General features: G+C 47.5%; 1 protein-coding gene across 6 annotated transcripts in view; it reads left to right on the forward strand.

Annotated features, from left to right (window-relative positions):
• Sbno1 (strawberry notch homolog 1) overlaps nucleotides 1-10216 on the forward strand; it is an 81656-nt gene extending 71440 nt beyond the window's left edge. For 5 of the 6 annotated variants that reach the window (XM_004635876.2, XM_023720458.1, XM_023720459.1 and 2 more), the window contains 4 exons: nucleotides 3791-3928; nucleotides 5295-5371; nucleotides 7547-7740; nucleotides 8755-10216. In XM_004635876.2, coding sequence (XP_004635933.1) covers nucleotides 3791-3928; nucleotides 5295-5371; nucleotides 7547-7740; nucleotides 8755-8897 — 552 coding nt within the window. In that variant the 3' untranslated portion in view covers nucleotides 8898-10216. The remainder of the gene's footprint in view (nucleotides 1-3790; nucleotides 3929-5294; nucleotides 5372-7546; nucleotides 7741-8754) is intronic. The other variant, XM_004635877.2, reaches the window with a different exon arrangement.
• The last annotated feature ends 8695 nt before the right edge of the window (nucleotides 10217-18911 follow it).

The raw sequence follows: 18911 nt of genomic DNA on the forward strand, positions 1-18911 counted from the left end.
TGCTGGGCCTGCAGCCTGGGTCAAATGAGGATCCGCGGGCCCGGGTCGTCTCACTCACTTGCCGGGCCTATGCTCTGGGTCTGTTCAGGATCCCGCTGCCCTGGTCTTCTTACTCACTGGCCGGGCCTGCGCTCTGGGTCTATTCAAGATCCCGTGGCCTTCGGGCCTGCACTCTGGGTCTGTTCAGGATCCGGCGGCCCTGGGTCCTCTCACTCACTCCCCGGGCCTGTGCTCTGGGTCTATTTAGGATCCGGAGGGCCCCAGGTCGTCTCCTGAATTGTAATTTTTGATCTTGAATTTTTCATTCCCTCTTGTCCTCTTCTTCCCCCTCTATTAGTTTACCAATTTACCCAGCTTTCCTCATGGATGCTGTTTTGATTATTCTACATTGGATGCCGATGGTTTTTAGGTACTAGAATGCAGCCATTGGTGGGCTGTGATCCAAGTCCTGCTTTCTGGTTTCCCTTGAATGGAAGGCTGTGGTAACACTGGGCTGTTGTTTCCCTGTGTGACCGAAGTGGCTGGGGGGAGGGGCCGTGGTGAGAAGGGTCACTATTTCAGGACCGCTGGTCCCCCTGCAACTAACACACTTGGTCTGCTGTGTCCAGTGTGCTCAGCCCTGAGGGAAAGTAGTTGCCACCATCCGTGGGATTTCTGTTGGTTGTGTGACCATGTTACTGACTGTCAGCTGTTGTCAGGTACTGCACTCTGCATGCCCTTGATACTGTCCTCTTGATATATGATGGAAGGCGTCCTTGTCAGCTGATTAAAAATTTGAAGTATACTTTATCATTTCATGTGCTGTTGGATGACTTAATTTATGTTTCTTATGACTTAAGTAAAAACAAAGGATCTATATATCCACGAAGAAAAAATTTAAATGTGCTTTTATCATCGTAGACATTTTTATACACATGCTATATCTCTGAGCTACACGACCTACCCCTTAAATTTTGGTGGAACTGGGGATTAAACTCAGGCCCTTGCGCTTGCCAGGCAAGCGCTTATTCTACTGAGCCATCTCCCTGGTCCCCCTCCTTCTTAAATTTTGAAACAGTATCTTGCCAAGTTGCACAGACTTAGTGGAACCTGCAGTCCCCCTGTTTGGACCTTCCAGGTAGCTGTGATTATAAGTGTACACCACCACACCTAGCAAGATTATCTTAATGAAAAAAGTTCATTTTCAACTATGGTAGTACATTTCTGTAATCCCAGCTACTTGAAAGGCTGAGGCAGAAGGGTCATACATTCAAGGTCAGCCTGGATAGTTAGCCTCTTGAGTCAGAGTAAAAAATTGTAAAAGGGCTGGGAATGTAGCTTAGTGGGAATGCACTGGCTTTAATTTCTGGTTTCACTGAAAGAAAAACGAATAGCTCAACAAACAGTGCTCTAATTTATTGGAGATGGGAAGGAAATGCCTTTAACAGTGGTACCTTGGTTCACAAATACTTTGGGTTACAAACAATTTGATTCACAAACAAAAGTGTGTCGCAGATTTTGTTTTTCTTTGCAAACTCCATGGGATGATAAACATTACTGTGGACATCTTTTCTACATAAACAGAAACAGTAGCCATCTTTTCCAGAATCTTAGAGCAAATTACGTTTGTCAACCAAGGCACCACTGTATCTTGAAACTTTCCTTTCAGTTATGTTCCAGAGCTCAGATGCCCTGGGGTTTGGTAGTTTTTTTTTTTTTGTGTTTTGATTGATTGATTGATTGATTGATTGATTGATTGATTGATTTGGCGGAACTAGGGGTTGAACTCAGGCCCTTGCACTTGGCAGGGAAGCGTTTATTCCGCTGAGCCATCTCCCCAGCCCCTGTGTTTTGATTTTGAGACAGAATCTTGAGTATAGTTTAGGCTTACCTTGAACTCACTGTGGAAGCTCAGACTGGCCTTGAACTCAAAGCAATCCTCCTGTCTCAGCCTCCCAAGTGCTGCGATTATGAACACGTGCCACCATGCCTGGCAGGTCTGCTGGTGTGTGCCTGTAGTTCATCTCATGAAGAAACAAAACAAGCAGGATATAGTGGTGTTCACCTGTCATCCCAGCACTGTTAGGAGGCTGAAGCAGGAGTATTGCAAGCTTAAGCCCAGTCTGGGCAATTTAGAGAACCTGTCTTAAATGTGTAATGATCACCATTTTACAAAATAATAATTTAGAAAGCTGGAGTTCAGTGGGGAAAGCTCTTATGTTCAGTCCCACCACACAGGGCCACGTATCTATGTACACGTGCCTGAGCTCTGTCTCCTCTTTGATGCCTCCACTTCTGCACACCCCTTTTTGGGTGATTTGTTCAGCATTTTAACTTGAGAATACAGCTATCTGGGCTGTATTCTCTTTTCATCCTTACAGCAGCACAGGGAAAAGTAGGACAGTAGGCCAGGAAGAAGCAGAGGTCCGGGGCCACCTGGGTGGCATCTGAGAAGAGGTTAAAAGTTCATTGTTACTTGAAGGAGATTAACTTTTTATAAAATTTTATCATGAGAAATTCAGAAAAAATTAAGCAAAGACCTAATTTCTGCTACTTTTTATTAATGAATTTTTTTATTATGAATTTAGGGCATATGTATTGTGAATACAGGGTGTACAGGGTCTCACTACATGGATTGGACTCCTGTTGATTCTCCTGCTTTCAGCCTCCCAAGTGCTGGGATTACAGGCGTACACCACCAGTCTCAAATCGCCTTCTCAGCGCCCGTCCCCGCCCAGCCAGCGCGGCAAGCTGGGATTTCTGCTACTTTTTATAACACTTGATATTTCTGCCTATTTGAGTCTACTTGCCTATGATTCCACAAACAAGGAACAAAAGGTATACGTTTTCTAAGGAATACTGTGACCGCTCAACCAGGCATGGTTGCACATGCCTGTGATTTCAGTACTGGAGTGCCTGAGGCAAGAGGATCACCACGAGTTTGAGGCCAGCCTAAACTGTATAATAAGTTTAAGACAAGCCTGGGCAACTGGGGTTGGTGCTGCACGCCTGTAATCCCAGCCTCTGGGAGGCTGAAAACAGCAGGATCACTATGAGTCCGATCTATGTCGGAGACCCTAGAGACCCTGTACTAAATACATTAAAAAAAAAAAAAAAAGACGAGCCTGAGCTGGGAGGTGGGGGAGATCCTCTGACCTGAGACTACGTAGCAAGAGTCTGTCTCAAAAAAACCAGAAAGAATACTGTGACCCTCAACCTTTGTGTCATTAGCTAGAATTAGATAGCTGTTTCCTGGGTGGAACCTTATAGCAAGAGCAAGCATTTATGGTCTTCCTTCGATGAAATTCAATATTCACACACTTGTTTATTTGGTGTTTGATAGGTTCTGGCCCGAGCACAAACGGCTAAATTATCGTGACCCTGATTCAACATGGCTGTACCCCAAAGCAGCTTGATCTTCCATTGACCCCTTCTTCCTCCACTCCCCCCCCCCAAGTCCTGGACTCCTTTCCCTTTCACACAAGGGGACCCGGAATCAGCTTGTGTGTCACCAAACCTGCCCCTCAAGCCCTGCCCCTAGCAAAATCCACGAAATCCAGCCTTCCTGTCTGAGGTCAGAGGACCTCTCCCTCTCCCCACCGTTGATCCTCTCTCTGTGTCCTCCTTAGTGGCAATAGTGGCCTTTCCCTTCCTTTCCTTTACTTCTGCTTCTCTGCCGTGCTGAAAAAAACCTAACAGTGTTAACATTTATTTGAATGGTTATATTTTCTGATGTGATGCTGTCTATACAGACATGTTTTAAAGGTGCAGTAGCAAATCATTATATTTTGCCATTTGTTTCTCTCTACAGATAAGGAACAACAAGAAAACTGCCATCTTAGTTAAGGAAGTAAACCCTAAAAAGAAACTTTTCTTAGTTTATCGACCAAATACTGGGAAGCAGCTCAAATTAGAAATTTATGCTGATCTTAAAAAGAAGTATAAGAAGGTATTTTTTTATTTTTATTTTATTGAGATGGGGTCTCACTGTGTAGCTCAGGCTGTCCTTGAACTCATAGTGATCCTCCTGCCTCAGTCTCCCAAGTACTGAAATGGCAGATGTGTACCACCAGTCTGGGTCAGAAAGGGTATTCTTTTCATTTTGTGGTACTGGGGATTGAACTCTAGACCTTGCACTTACTAGGCAGGCCTTTATGTTGCTGAGCTATCTCCCTGGCCCAAAAAGTATATTCTTACTTGTACATTAGACTACTTATAAATACTTGTTTTATGATATTGAAACAGCCTGGCACCATAACACGAACCTCTGCTGTCAGCTACTTGGGAGTCTAGGCAGTGTGTGCCCATCTGGTCAGCTTAATGAGACACTCTCAGGATTGAGAAATGAAAAGGAGTGACGATGTAGCCTAGTTGGCGAGTGCTTGATCCGCATGCTTAAGGCCAGGGGTTCAATCATCAGTTCAGTTAAAATATGCATGTGTAGTGTCATTAAAAGCTATGCTGAATGCTAAAATAAATTTTAAAAAATTATTACAGTAAAAGAAAAATTGCCTGGCCTGAGGGAATAGCTCAGTGGCAGTGCCTGCCTGGCAAGCACAAGCGCCTGAGTTTGATTTCCGGTCTCCCCCTCCCAAGTGCCATTAATTCCCCTCCAAATATCTTTGCTTTGAACACACATAGTCCTATTGTTTGGGCAATGTGTCTTTTACTGTAAAACATTTTTATTAAATTCAGACATTAATTTCATTCTGTACTTGTATATAGAAATCATGTCAAGGATTGTTGTATCTAGATATAAAATTATTGTGTCAGCTTACTTGTTTACTACTTAAAAGATATTCAGAATAATATCAAGCTTTGTATACTAATCTTAGTCTTACTGTTATCACCCACTAAGAAACTAAGAAGGTGGTGGTTTGAAGCAATGTATGTTATTAGTAACAGTAGCGTTCAGCGCTAACTGCAGCATTAGAACTTTTACATAAAAGGAAGATACGTGAGGCTGAAATTCCTTCCTACTTTGGAGCTTTTCTGTGTACATGCTACAGTGTTTTTACCTTTCAGTGATTTCTAGAAAATAGTATATAGTTTTCCAAATATTACCTATAGTTTTTATTTTTAATAGTTCTGTAAATTATTTTTCCTGGCTAGTCTCATTTGAAAGCATCTACAGTTCACCAAGCCCTTTCAATTTCAGTACATTGGAGGAAGCATAGCAGCACTTTTTGAATGGCATTTAAATTGAGCTGGGTGTAAGAGCTGTGTTGTTTCTGAATAGGGATGATTTTAAGTTGGCTGTTTGGGATTAGTTTAAAGCAGCACTGTTTCAATAAAATTTTGTTTTATTTCCACAGGTAGTCTCAGATGATGCTCTTGTGCATTGGTTAGACCAATATAATTCATCTGCAGATACTTGTACTCATGCTTATTGGTTAGTATTTCCTTGTTTCTTGCCTTATTTTCCAGAGTACAGTCAAGATTTAAATGTACCTTCTCACTTTACTGTTAGGTCCTTGTTAGTAAATAAATGAGGTCACTGTCCTCCATGTGCTGCCCTGCAGCAACGGGGTCTCCACAGTGCCCCTGTGTGGAGTGTTGCTGTCCTGGCCCTGCTGCTCTTGGCTGGTGCTTTGTGCTTTCCAGCTAGTTCTTGTCTGGGGGTGTGGCCTCTTTCTCTTAGGAATTGCTGTTTCCACTTCCTTCTGCTTCATTCTTCCTGTTCTTTTTTGGGGGGTGGTGGTGTATGTGTGTGTGTGTGTGTAAGTGTGATACCAGGGATAGAACTCAGGACCCTGTACTTGCTAGGCAGGTGCTTATGCCACTGAGCTATGTCCCCAGCCCCTTGAACTTTTAAGAAATCAGGGAACTGAGTGGCTGCATAGCACAGGAAAACTTGATGTTGTTCCATCCTGGAGCTAGTCCTGTTGTTATTGCCAGCTCACTCAGTGTTTATCTGACCACCTTGTGCAGACTGTTGTATATCCTGCAGAGTTTGATTCTCTGGTTTTTTGGGGTGGCTCTTTTTTGTTTTGTTTTGTTTTTTAACCTATGAAGTAGTTAATGAGTTTGCATTGTCTGGGCCACTATGTAAAAGGAAACAATGAAGCTTAGCTCAGAGTTGTGGGTTTTTTTTTTTTTTTTTTTTTTTTTTTTTGTGGAACCTGGAATTGAACTCAGGTTCTTGTACATGCCAGGGAAACACTTATTCTACTGAGCCATCTCCCTGGCCCTCAAGTTTGTTGATTCATACAAATAGCTAAATTTTCTTTGATGTAAATAATACTTTGTTTTCATTTTGAATGCAAATTAGTGCTACTGGAAGTTGAAATCTAAAGTCAGGCATGGTGGCGTATGCCTGTAAACCCAGCACTTAGGAGGCTGAGGCAGGAGGATTACCATGAGTTTTATGCCAGGCTGTGCTGCATAGTTCAAGGCTAACCAGAATTACACAGTGAGACTCTGTCTCAAAAGATAAAGTTAAAATTTAGAAGTCTAGTTGGGTGTGGTGGCACACGCCTGTAATCCGAACCCTCAGGAGACTGAGGCAGGAGGATTGCTGTGAGTTTGAGGCCATCCTGAACTGTGTAGTGAAACCCTGTATCAAAAGCAACCCCCCCCCCCACCCCCGGTCTGGTGAGATGGCTCAGTGGTCTAAAGCACCTACTTAGAACAAACTAAGCTAAACAGGTAACAGGGACTGCGGTTCAATCCCCCAGCACCACATGCCAACCAGCCCCGCCCCCTGGTGGGCTGAGCTGGCCACACACACACTAAATAAAATAAATTTTAAAAAAAGCAACCCCCCCAAAAAAAAAACCACTTAGAAGTCTTCAGAACATTTCAGAAGTCAATGTCTAAATGTCCTCTGAAACATTTGCTTTGTGTCATAGCATAAAGTATGCTCATATGTATGCAGTTAATAGTGTGTGTTTCTCTTGATGTTGCCCAGAGCGAGCTTTCTGTGTGAATAATGAAAATAATTGAAACCATAAAATAGTGCTTCATCTCCTCTTTTAAACTCAGTTCTCTTTAAGTCTACCTATGATTCTTCTCTTTTTGGTCACTGGGGTCTTTTCCACTAACCTGACTTAGAACAGTGTTATCAGTGGTTTAATAATATAGGAGTAACTGACAGGTTTATTTAAGAGGCTGGCAGTACTACAGTAGAATCATGGATGTTAAGGTGGCTAGATTTTCCATTTCAAATTTGTATAGAGGGCCGGGGAGATGGCTCAGTAGAATAAGTGCTTGCCTGGCAAGTGCAAGGGCCTGTGTTCAATCCCCGGTTCCACCAAAAAAAAACCCAAAACAAAACAAAAAAAAAAAACAAATTTGTATAGACCTTGGAAACCTTTTGTGGAGGGCACATGTACACATAGACATGAGAGTTTTTTTTTTTATTCCGCTGTTTATTTATTTATTACATTCATTTAGTGTGTGTGTGGCCAGCTCAGCCCACCAGGGGGTGGGGCTGGCTGGTATGTGGTGCTGGAGGATCGAACCGCGGTCCCTGTGCTTTGCCAAGCCCGTTCCAAGTAGGTGCTCTAGACCACTGAGCCATCTCTCCAGCCCCGACATGAGAGTTTTTTCTTCCTGATTTTTCTAGGCGTGGCAATTGCAAAAAAGCAAGCCTGGGATTAGTCTGTGAAATAGGTCTTCGCTGCCGCACATATTACGTTCTATGTGGCTCAGTCCTGAGCGTGTGGACAAAAGTGGAGGGTGTTCTCGCATCTGTCAGTGGTACAAATGTGAAGATGCAGATAGTTCGGCTAAGGACAGAAGATGGGCAACGGATTGTAGGTGAGTCTGAGTTTTGTTTTACTTAATTTTCGGGAAAAATCAGATCCAGCCATTTTTACTTTGCTTCTGGTCCTTAGCTCCCTTCCATGCCTGCTGTTGGCTGCAGAGCTTGCTTATGTGTCCTGCAGGGCGAGGTAGGGGCTGTCCTTGAAGGGATGTGGTGACCACAGGCTGTCCCTGTGGTGCTGTGCTCATGGCCCATGCTCCCTGGCCGAGGCCTCAGTAAAGGCCCTTGTGCTGGGCTCTGCACTGTGAAGTGAAGAAGGTACCCTGGCTCTCCCGGCAAGTGGCCAGGCCCTGTGCAGTGGCCACAGCCCTCAGTGTAGCCTGTGGGCCAGAGTCCGCCGAGGAATGGGCTTTTATTTTCTTTGTTTTTGGCTCTGAAGTATTTTTAGTTATGGCAAGTTTTTATTTGAATTATTTGCCACGTTTTAAAATGAAGAAACAGATGTTTCACGTAAGAGCCTGAATTTCTCACACATCCTGAAGGGCTGCTCTGGAGTGCGGCCTTCATACACCTCGCTGCAGAGTGCACGATCCCTGGGCTGGGGCTGGGGCTGGGGCTGGGGCTGGGGCTGGGGCTGGGGCTGGGGCTGAGGCTGAGGTGACACTCTGTGCTCTGTTCCCATGGCGATGTTCCCTGCTGGGGAGCACCGGCCTTGGCCACTCCTGTGTTGGAGTCGTTTTGTGCCTGTGTGCATGGCAAGAAGGCAGTGTCTGTGCTTTACAAGCTGGAGAAATGGTAGGTGGAAGAGCGCTGCTCCTAACCCTTCCTTCAGCCAGAAGATGCGTCCTGTTACACACATGTGCTTGTGGCTTGTGGGAAGCCCTTCAGAGGAACCAGCTTGCATCGTAATGCCCCACAGCAGTTACACGGTGCTCGGTGAATATATGTGTGAAGTCCTGGTTTGTTAAACTTAAAATTACTCCTCATTTGGAAACTGGTGAGAAGTTGTAAGGTACAGTGTGGTTTCTACTGGACACAGCTTTGTATGTTCTTGTTGCTAATTACAGGCTTGATCATTCCGGCGAATTGTGTGTCGCCTCTCATAAATCTCCTGTCAACTTCAGACCAGTCTCAGCAGCTTGCGGTCCAGCAGAAGCAGCTGTGGCAGCAGCATCACCCACAGAGCATCGCCAACCTGAGCAACGCTTGAGGAACAGACAGGTGGCAGCACGGTGTGTCTTGAGATGCTGTGGGGCATATCATTTGCATAAAAATCAGGGACAGTTTCCAAAGAATTCTATATATTTTTTTGGTTGTGCTTTCTAGTTAATTTTTTGGGGGAATAAGGACAAACCTGGAATAGGTAGCAAAACTGAAAATCAGCAGTGCCGATGGTAGTACATGAATCTTTTCCTTTCACCTCCCTGAGGCTTCCCATCCGCTTCTATTTGGGTGAGCTGAGGGGCATAATGCGCATGTGCGCACATCGGTCTGTTTGTGTTTGCAACAAACCACAGTTGGTTTAAGATGCTTGGAACTTCCCAAACTGGCTTTACCTTCCTGTTACACAGTGCTCAGGGTTAATGCAGTACATTCATGTCATTGCTGGGGCCTCCCCAGGTGCATGTGTTGAGTCTATAAATATGGAAAATATATATTGATTTCTTTTTCCAACATAAAACAATAGGTTTACTAAAGCATGAAATGAAAGGCTGCATATCATGCATTCAGGTTTTTTTGTAGTTTTTGTTCTGACAGTGCATGTCTTTGAAAGCATGCGTAACACAACACAGAAGTTGAGCGTTGGGAGAGAAGATTTGTAGATGTACAGCATTGGGTATTGCGTTTTCATAGTGTTTATACCTGGGTGTTGCATCCAGCCTTGCAGACCCTCCCTGCCTCCTCTCCTCCCTTGCCCCAGGTTTCTGTCCAGGTAATGAGTACAAATTTGTAATAAAACTCCTCAAAGTTAATTTTAATGTATTAATATAGTATTCCTAATGTGTGCTGCAAAAATGGCTATAAGCCTGTTCTTCTTAAAAGTTACATTTTCCTTAACTTAAAGATAGTTTTAGAAGTACAGTTGGCTTCTGTCTTGCAAAAACTCTGGTTTTACTTCATTTCATTATCTGACGTTTTTGTCACTCATAAACAGAAAACCATACTTGAGTTGTAAACTAGAAATGAGGAAACACTTGAGGCTTCTGCTGTATGTTTTTTTGTTGTTGTTATTGTTACCCAGTAACTTGAACATTGTTTTCTGTGTTGTAAGACATTGTAGAATTTATCTCAAGCTGTTAAAAATGGTAATGTACAAATGTGAATAGACATTTATCTATAACATGGGTAAGATTTGTTTTGCCTATAATAGATGTTTATAAAAACAAGTGAGGGACTTTTTTCAAGTGGTCTTTTCTTTTTTATTTGCTTGCACAGGTTGCACTATTAAAATTGAGATTGTATAAACCTGATTAAAAACTGCAAGGTACCAAAATCTTGTAGATGTTAAATAAAAAGTTACCATCCTGATGAAGTGGACTCGTGCTTAGGCCCTCCCTGGGGATGGTCAGGAGGGGGCTCTGCAGGACTTGGCGGGGCCTCCATCTAGGCAGTGGTAGAGCCTGGCTTCAAACCTGCTCCTAAATTCTAACTCTGAGGAGGTGTTGAGGAAGGATTACATGATAAACTCCTGAATGTTTTTCTGGTTGAACTGTTCCCTTTGTAACTTGTTAAATTTCTTAAAGAATTGTGTATTGAGGGGTAGAATGCTCATCAAAATTTAGATCTTTTATCTTCTTGTTTCTTTAACCCTGATTTTGGATAAGTTTATTGTGTTTTCTTTAGTTGTATTTATTCTTAGTGCCTAAAAGAACAAATAGAGAGTAATATCTGTTCTTGGGCATATTCTGCCCAGTGGATGCAGCTTCTACCCTCAGTCTGGCCCATGCTTCTCAGGCTGAGCACTATGAGATCTGCCTGTGCCCCTGGCAGGACCACCGACTCACTCCAGATGCAACCAAAGCCTCCCAGGTAGTGCTTCTGTTTATAGACTGCTTGTCCTGCTGGTGACCTTCAGCATGTTAAGGTGAAGGCCTGCTGGCAAGGGAGGCCTAAAAAGCTGCTCCTTTGGTGAGACCCAGTGGCAGGGCAGAACAGAGACGCCTAGGCTGTTGGCTCACCCGCCTTTCATTGTGCGAGGGTCTCAGTTTAGCAGATTCTGGCGTCTCCAAGGCTAGGCCATGCTGTAACGTTTGCTTTCAGTATAAAGAGGCTGGAGGGCCTTGTGGTCTTTGTAGACATGAGGCACCTAAAAATCCTTTCAAAGCAGACTTTGAAAGGGGAGTAGACGGGCGGAGTGCCACATGTGTGGTGCCCAGGGCCAGTGCCTACGCCTGGAGAACTGAGTATCTGGTGTCTACACTGTGCCCTTAGAAAAGTCAGGGCATTTGGGTCAGTCACTGGAAAAGCCCCAACAGTCAGTGGTCACTTCTGTCCCAAACCCAGGTCTTGACAGCAGCTGGTTTGTGCAGAACAGGTTCATTTTCCGCAGGATCTAAATGGCACATCTCCACCTAGAGGCTGATTTTAGCCCAACAGGCGTCCCCATGGCCTCTGCAATAATGCCTTTTCTCTCACTCTTTAGCAATATGGCTCTGAGCTTGCACATTTGATTGTGAATTATGTCCGCGTTTTCAGGATTTACAGTGCCAGTTATACTGCAGACCACTCGTGAATCCAGGGCTGCTCAGATGTCCCTCCAGGGCAAGAGTGTCCCCTTAGCCACAGCCTCCCTGCACCAGGTCTGTGCAGCTGGGGGTGAGTGGCAGGAGTTCATGGAAGTATCAAAGTATTTCTTTAAATAAAATTTGATCCAAAGTAGGTAGGCTAGGCTATTCTCTCTTTTGGCTACTAAATTGTGCTACACCCTCAGTATCCTTACTGTGTATGTGCATTAGCAAGAATTTGCATCCAAAGCACTGTATGTAGTAGGCTGTATTTGTGTGTGTGTGTGTGTGTGTGTGTGTGTGTGTTTATATTTATTCTCAGTTCATTAGTACTTCACAAACCATTTTGAGTTGCAACAAAAAATCTAGTCTGCTGTGTCTCTACAGGCAAAAGTTACAAGTTATCAAACTCCTTGGGAATGTGTTTTAGAGGCACAGCTTTTGGCCTTTCCCGTGGGGCATTCATTTGTCAGTCACCACGTGATGCTGTTTGAACAACTTCTAACAGGCAAGAGAGAGGGTACCAGGACATGCCATCTTGTTGTGTACCCAGAACCTTTTCCCCTCCCTTCACTTTTCATTTTAGCTTAAGAGGAAAGGTAAGAGATTAGCGGTTATTGCTGCTCTTCATTTTAGGAGAGGGGTGGAAGTTTTCTTTCAGTCCTCTTCGTGGTAAGTTATTAAAAGGCAGGCCCTTATTCAGTTACTCTCACTTTTCAGATGTCCCTTCATGGTTCTGGGTAGTTCTAAGAGCGCTGCTAGGAAGAGCCACCGTTAGACTGGGATGTGGGCTGGGGACAGTTGGCTCAGGTGTCCTGCTGCGCACAGTTGACTGTTCCCCTTCTTGTGCCTGTGGCCTGCCTGGGCCCCACCACGTCCGAGCACACGCCTGTGTGCTCAGCTGTAGCCCACATTCCGTGTCAGGACTGCAGCTGAGTGCACAGACCGCTCGCAGCAAACCTCACACAAGGCCAGCTGATGAGTGCAGTGCGTTCTCGTGGGAACACCGCACGCAGATGCCTGCAGCTCAGACTAGCGACTTTTTTCTGAGTGTGTTGGTGAAATCTGGACCCTACTTTCTAATTGTGTGCTATACTTATATATATGTACATTAATATGTATATAGAGAAATGTAAGCTCTTTTGAATTGTGAATGTAAATATTTCTTGTAAATTGGGGCCCCACCCACTTGCTTTTCCTCTTTCCTCCTCCTCCTCCTCTTCCTCCTCTTCTTCCTCTTCTCTTGATTCCTTTCGTGACTTCCCATATGGGTATTTACTACTTTTTCTTTCCTGCTTAGGAAAGTATGAGACACTTGGTTGACTTGTTCCGCCCTCTTTGCTGTACAGTCCCTATCTGTTTCAACACGCTTACTTGTGCTTTGCATTTTATCACAGTCACAATCCTGTCTGCAACGTGTTGTATTGGAGGAGTGCGCTGGAGCGCCGTGCGATTCTGTCTTCATGTGATGGGACAGTGTTCCTTTACGTTGTTCCCTGGAGGCCGCAGGAGTCTGACTTTTTTTTTCCTCCTTCTTCCCAAGACTTCATTAAGCTCCTGTAAGTTCTTCAGTGCATTTGGGATCAAACCTGGCTCTTCAGGAAACTTGACTTGCTCCTACTCTCGCAGTTTTTCAGGCCTGCGCAGAATTTCTCCATTCGGGCTTTTCACCTAACAGGGACATTTTGCAGATTAGAAACTTTGAATCGCTGTTCGTGACCTGCTGCTGCAAATTCCCGTTAATTGAAGCAGTGAGCCTGCACTTGTACCCACACATGAACAGTCACAATTACGTTTTGCAGTAGATGCAGGTAATTGATCTGCTGTGGCAATAACTTCTTAAGGATATTGATTGCAGGCAGGGCCAAGCCTGGTAGTCAGTTGACAGGTGACACTGGAGAACATGGATGGGGGGGCTACCACTAGCCCCCACGCTGGCTTCCGAGGGGCCTGGGGCAGCATGCTCCCACCCCTCCCCAAGTCCTGGTGCTGGCGGAGCTGGCCAGGAGCAGGCCCTGAGCGCGTCGCCTTAGCGGTAGGGAGTGGTGGCCGGGGGCAAATAGCAGTTAGCTTTTTGCAGTCTTGGCACTTTTTAAGAAAATGTTTCTCTATAATCTTCCAGCATGCCTTGAGAGCATTTCTTGGACCTGAGCTTTATACAAAGCCCAGTTCATCATCTTTCAGCCTGGTAGACTTGTTGAAACTTTGGTAAGATTCAGAGCTTAACTTATGATGATTCAGGGCGTCGCCTTTTCCAGCAGCAGCCCCTCCTGCTCAGCTTTCTGACTGTGCCCACACAGAGGGCACTTGGGGCATTTGCAGCAGCAGTGGCAGGGACGGTGACACCAAGGTGATGTCCTGTGCATGCCGTGGAGCAAGCCTGGGCGAGGGGGTTCTTTTTAGTTCTGGCAGCCTAGGGGCTGCAGGGCAGCATGCAGGTCCCTCGGGAAGCGCGGCCCTTGGGCCAGCCGCACTCTGATGCCCAGTGAGACCTGGGTGATGCCGAGGGACTTTCAGGCTGCAGCAGCATTTGGCACTGAAGAGATTAAAGAAGCTTGCGCCTTCCCTGTGCCTCCTACTCCCTGCGACAGAGTGTGCTTTTCTTTTATGTAGCACATCGTGATCCCAACCCGGGAAAATCACCCTGGTCATGGTTTATACTAAATTTGCAAACTACTGAGAGTATTTTTCAACAACCACTTGTATCTACCATCAACCATGAGAGGTGGGAAGAGGTACACTGTATCTCTGCAATAAAACTTCGGCCAGGTTCTACCTCCTCGAGCAAAGGCTGTTTTCTACGTAGGTGTAGACCTTCCTTCCTGACTAAGCTGACATGGTGCATCTCCACACATCGTCCGATGGAACCCAAAGACCACCCAAAGCAGAGTGGACGCGGACTCTTGGGGTGTCCTCTCCCTCCTCTTCAGGCTCCCCCGTCGCCGCTCGGTCAGGAGTGTCCTCCATGTCCTCTGCCTCACTGCTGCCTTCCTCCGCTGGGCCCGAACAGCGCGAGCTTCCGGAGCTTTCCTCCCAGACTGGCCTCATGCAGTAAAGGTGCGTGGACTGCACCCGGCGAGGAACACTGTCGCCCATGAGCGTAACCAGTTCTGTATTTAGGGTTTTATTGTGGCTTTTGTTTTGTTTTTGTTTGGGGTCTTTTTTGTTGTTTTTGTAAAATTCTTAAATAAATTAAAGAAAATAGAGAAAGCTGCTCTTCGTGCTTTTGATGCCGTGGGCCTTTTTCCCCTGCGGAAGGCGTGTCTTTATGGCACCCTCACGTTCGCAGCGCGTGTACAGTAGCCGGCCAGTGTGCCTACCTCGTGCAGTGCTGCCTGCCTGGCTGTGGGCCTGTCACCTACGTGACTACCAAACAGAGGACGTCATGAGTGCTGGAACTGGCTGCCCTGCGTCCCTGGGCTGTGTGGTTCACAGCTGGTGTCCAAGCTGAGTCCAAAGAGAACCGGCCAGCCGCAGTCCCGGAAGCCCTGGAGCGCCTGCTCGTCTCTGCAGCCCGGGACCTCTCCCTGGGGTGCAGCTGGCCTCACTTTGCTGTAGGCTCCGAAAGCCGTTTCAGTGACTTGATGGAGCGGGTGCCATATGCATTCGTAGGCTGGAAACGTGTTGCATGAGCGCCAGTAGCACCTGGCATTGGGCCGTCCCCCCCCCCAGGCAGTCCCACGGGTGTTACTCAAGGGCAGGTGACCTCTTGGCAGGGACAGTGAGGGAGGGAACAGTGAGAGTCTAGTGGTCCCAGGTATGGCGGTGCGTGGCTGCAGCCCTGGCCCTGAGCCCAGTGCACACCATCTGCCTCAGGAAACACCCGCCTGAGGTACAGGTCAGGGCGGAAGGCCCGGGTCCAGTCCCCAGTACTGGGGGGAGGCTCCGGTATCCTAGGAATTGGGAAGACGACCCCAAGGGCCTGGTGAGAGACTAGGGAGGTGGCCGCGCTGCCACCAGAAAGCCATGTGCTGGGCTACAGGTGCCTGGTAGGGGCTGGGGCTGGTCGGTCCCTGAGCAGAGGTGGTCTTGGAGGCTGGCTTCTCCTACCAGATGGGAAGCTGAAGGCTGGGGACTGGCAGAGTGAACACGGGAGCGAGCGGCTTGTCGAGCAGCTCCAGGGGTGTGTGTGTGGCGTGTGTGCACACAGCAAGGCCGTCTTAACCCACCTTGGTGACATCCAGTACTCCTGGTACCCCAGCAGGGTAGGTGCCATCATCCTGTTCACAGGCAAGGGAGGGGCGCCTGCTTCCAGCCAGGTCCAGGGTGGGGAAGCGGGCAGCAAGGGTGGTCCCCAGTGATGAAATTGTAGCACTTTCTTTCTTTTTTTTTTTTTTGGCAGAATCAGGGATTGAACTCAGGCCCTTGCACTTGCCAGGCAAGCGCTCATTCTACTGAGCCATCTCCCGGGCTCCAGCACTTTCGTTTCTGATTCTGCTTTTTTTGGGACAGGGTCTTGCTGTGTAGCCCAGATTGGCCTTAAAGTCACAGCAACCCTTCTGCCTCAGCCTCCTGTGCTGGGATTACAGGTGGGTACCAGCAGGCAAGACCTTAGTCCTTTGTTTTCTCTGGCTAAAGCCAAGTCCCACCCACCTGCCGTTGCCCTGGCAGGGCACCATGTGCCTCAGATAATGGTCCTGGACAGTGGGGACGCAGAACAGTGTCCCTGGCCTGAGGTGCACCCCCAGGTGGCAGCCCAGGTGTCTAGCGTCTTGGCAGAGCTGTGGTCACCCACTTGAGAGTCACCACTGTGGGCAGATAAACCCCAAACAGGAGGAAGCTCGTGCTGGGGCTGTGTGCACAAGCACACCTGACGGACGAGCCCTGGGAGCGGAGTGCAGCCGCGCCCTCGACACGCAGGCCCGAGCAGGCTGGCAGTCTGCAGAGTGGGTAGTGCCGTGCCATGAGGATGAATATTTATCAGCTAGTCATTTGGGAGCATGATGTAAGGGAGCCATCTGCAGAGGCCGTTATGGAGAGAAAGAAGCTAAAAGCAGTGTGCACAGTGCCTATTTTTAGAGCCCAGATCCCTGTAGTTGGCTTCCTCCTCAGAAAGCTGCCCACTCTGGTGTCACGCACGGCAAGGCCTTGGGCTGCAGGTGCCATGCTGCGGGTTTGAGGTCTTCGAGGCAAGCTGAGTTTTCCCTGAGTGTCACATGCAGGTGACGGGGATCCACGTATGGGATGTCCTGGACAGTGGGGACGCAGAACAGTGTCCCTGGCCTCCAACAGCTGGCCACTGGCTTCAGTAGGTGGACAGCGGGTGGAGGAGAGGACACCATGTAAATGGCTCCGCTGTCCTTCCTGTTGGTTTGCGAGGACCCTTTCTGCGCTGGCTCTCCCCTCCTCCTCCTCTTCCTCCTGGTTCTGTGTGAGTCCATCCCTGGACAGAACCCCCGATAAAATGATCTATTCTCCGCGGGGAGTCGGCTACCAGCTGCAGGAACCTGTGGGCAGTGTTAAGCTGAGTGTAGGGTGCACACCCCAAATCCCTGGTACTCGGGAGACTGAGGCAGCAGGCTTGCAAGCTCAAGGCGAGCCTGGACTAGCTACCTATTCTCTGTTGCAAGAGAAAGGGTAAAAAGGGCTGAGATAGCTCTACAGTAGAGCACCCCAGGGTTCCCTTCTCAGTACTACCAAAAAAGAAAAAGGTTAAAGCAGAAATTGGCAAACTATGGTCCTCAGGTCAAATCTACTTCACATTTTGAATGAGTTTGCAAGCTGAGAATGGTGATTGTGTTTACAGTTTGGGGAGCATTGAAACAGGGTCTCCCTGTGTAGCCCGGGCTGGCCTTGAACCCATGACAGTCCTGCTTCAGCCAGCTAAGTGCTGGGATCACAGGTGTGCGCCATGACTCCTTATACTTTTATATGGTTTTATAATAGGAAAATGATGAGAAATTCAAATCTGAGCAGCATAATGCTGCGCTGGATCAGAGCCGAGCCCATGCTGGTTGGGATGCGCTGTGGGCGTTGCCGTCCACGGTGGCAGGGCAGCGTGAGCACATAGGCTGCCTTGCAGGCCTGGCTGTGAGACACTTCCATAGCTGTCTGCTGCCTCTGGGTCTGGGGAATGCAACTGGAAACTTGGGAAATGAGAGGAGACCCCTGACCCCACCCCGAGGGAAGTCAGCCCAGTGCCCTGCAGACCCGCTCCTTAGGAGGTTGCCATAAGCCTGCACACTCTGGCAGGACCCCGGTGGAAAGAAAACAAGGGTGGGCCGCAGCTCAGTGACGCAGGGCCCCCCAGCGGCCTGAGGCCCTGGCTTCCACCCCTGCAGGAGAATCACACTCCCTGTGTTGAGACTAGGGCAGTGGCAGCACACGTGCAGTGTGCTCAGGTCTTAACTATGTGGCAGGCTGTAGGAGGCTGAGGCAAGAAGATGGCCAGGAATGCAGGCCAGCTGAGACCCTGTCTCCAAGGAAAAAAAAGCTCAAACTTGTGTTATGTCCTGAAGACCTAAACCCCCAGGGACTCATTGGCAGCTAATTGGGACTTTTCATGGAGACTTTAGACATCACACTGGTGGCTTTATCCAGCTACTCTACTAGTTTCTCCAGTTGATGAGTGTTAATCTTTGAGTGACACACTCCATTTAAAAAAGGCAGAGCTAGGGCCAGCCAAATAGCTCAGTGGATTAAACCCCTGCAAGCAGATGCAGGGGCCAGGGGTTCGGTCCCTGGGCCTACCTTACCACCACCCCTCAATATGCTGAGACAGCAACTGAGACTGGGCGTGGTGGCGCTCGCCTGTAATCTCAGCTCTTGGGAGGCTATAAACAGGAGACTCACTATGAGTCTGATCTAGTAGTGAGACCCTGAACACCCTGTACACCCTTCCCTAAAATACAAAAAAGGCAGAGCCAGGTATGCTGGGGCACGCCTGTAATCCCAGCACTTGGGAGGCTGAGGCAGGAGGATCATCATGAGTTCGAGGCCAGCCTGGACTACATGGCAAAAACCTATTTCGAAAAGCTAAGAAGAGGGAGAACTGAGGTCCCCCCATATCTTTCATTTCTAGGAGCTTGAGGCATGCCCACTGAGAACATGTGAGGACACAGTTCTTTCATTTATGAAACTCAGTACTCAGGAGGCTGAGGCAGGAAGATTGTAAGCTCTAGTCTTGATTTAGAACAATCAGGAAGGGAAGATACAGAGCAGGCTAGGTACAGTGGCAGGAATTAGTGAAGAGTCTTCATAGAGAAAGGGGTCAGCAAAGACTTACGTTTTGTTTGTTTTTGAGACATGGTCTTGTGATGTAGTCCAGGCTGGCCTCAAATTTACAGCAGTCCTCGTGCCTCAGCCTCTCAAATTGCTGGGATTACAGATATGCACCACCATGCCTGGTGTGGGGAAGATTTTTTTAAGAGAGGATTTTTTTTGGGGGGGGGGCAGAACCAGGGATTGAACTCAGGCCCTTGCGCTTGCCAGGGAAGCGCTTATTCCCCTGAGCCATCTCCCCGGCCCCCTAAGAGAGGATTTTTGAGCTGGGCTTTTTT

The sequence above is a fragment of the Octodon degus genome, unplaced genomic scaffold (assembly GCF_000260255.1).
Source record: "Octodon degus isolate 3935 unplaced genomic scaffold, OctDeg1.0 scaffold00076, whole genome shotgun sequence".
NCBI classification, from domain to species: Eukaryota; Metazoa; Chordata; class Mammalia; order Rodentia; family Octodontidae; genus Octodon; species Octodon degus.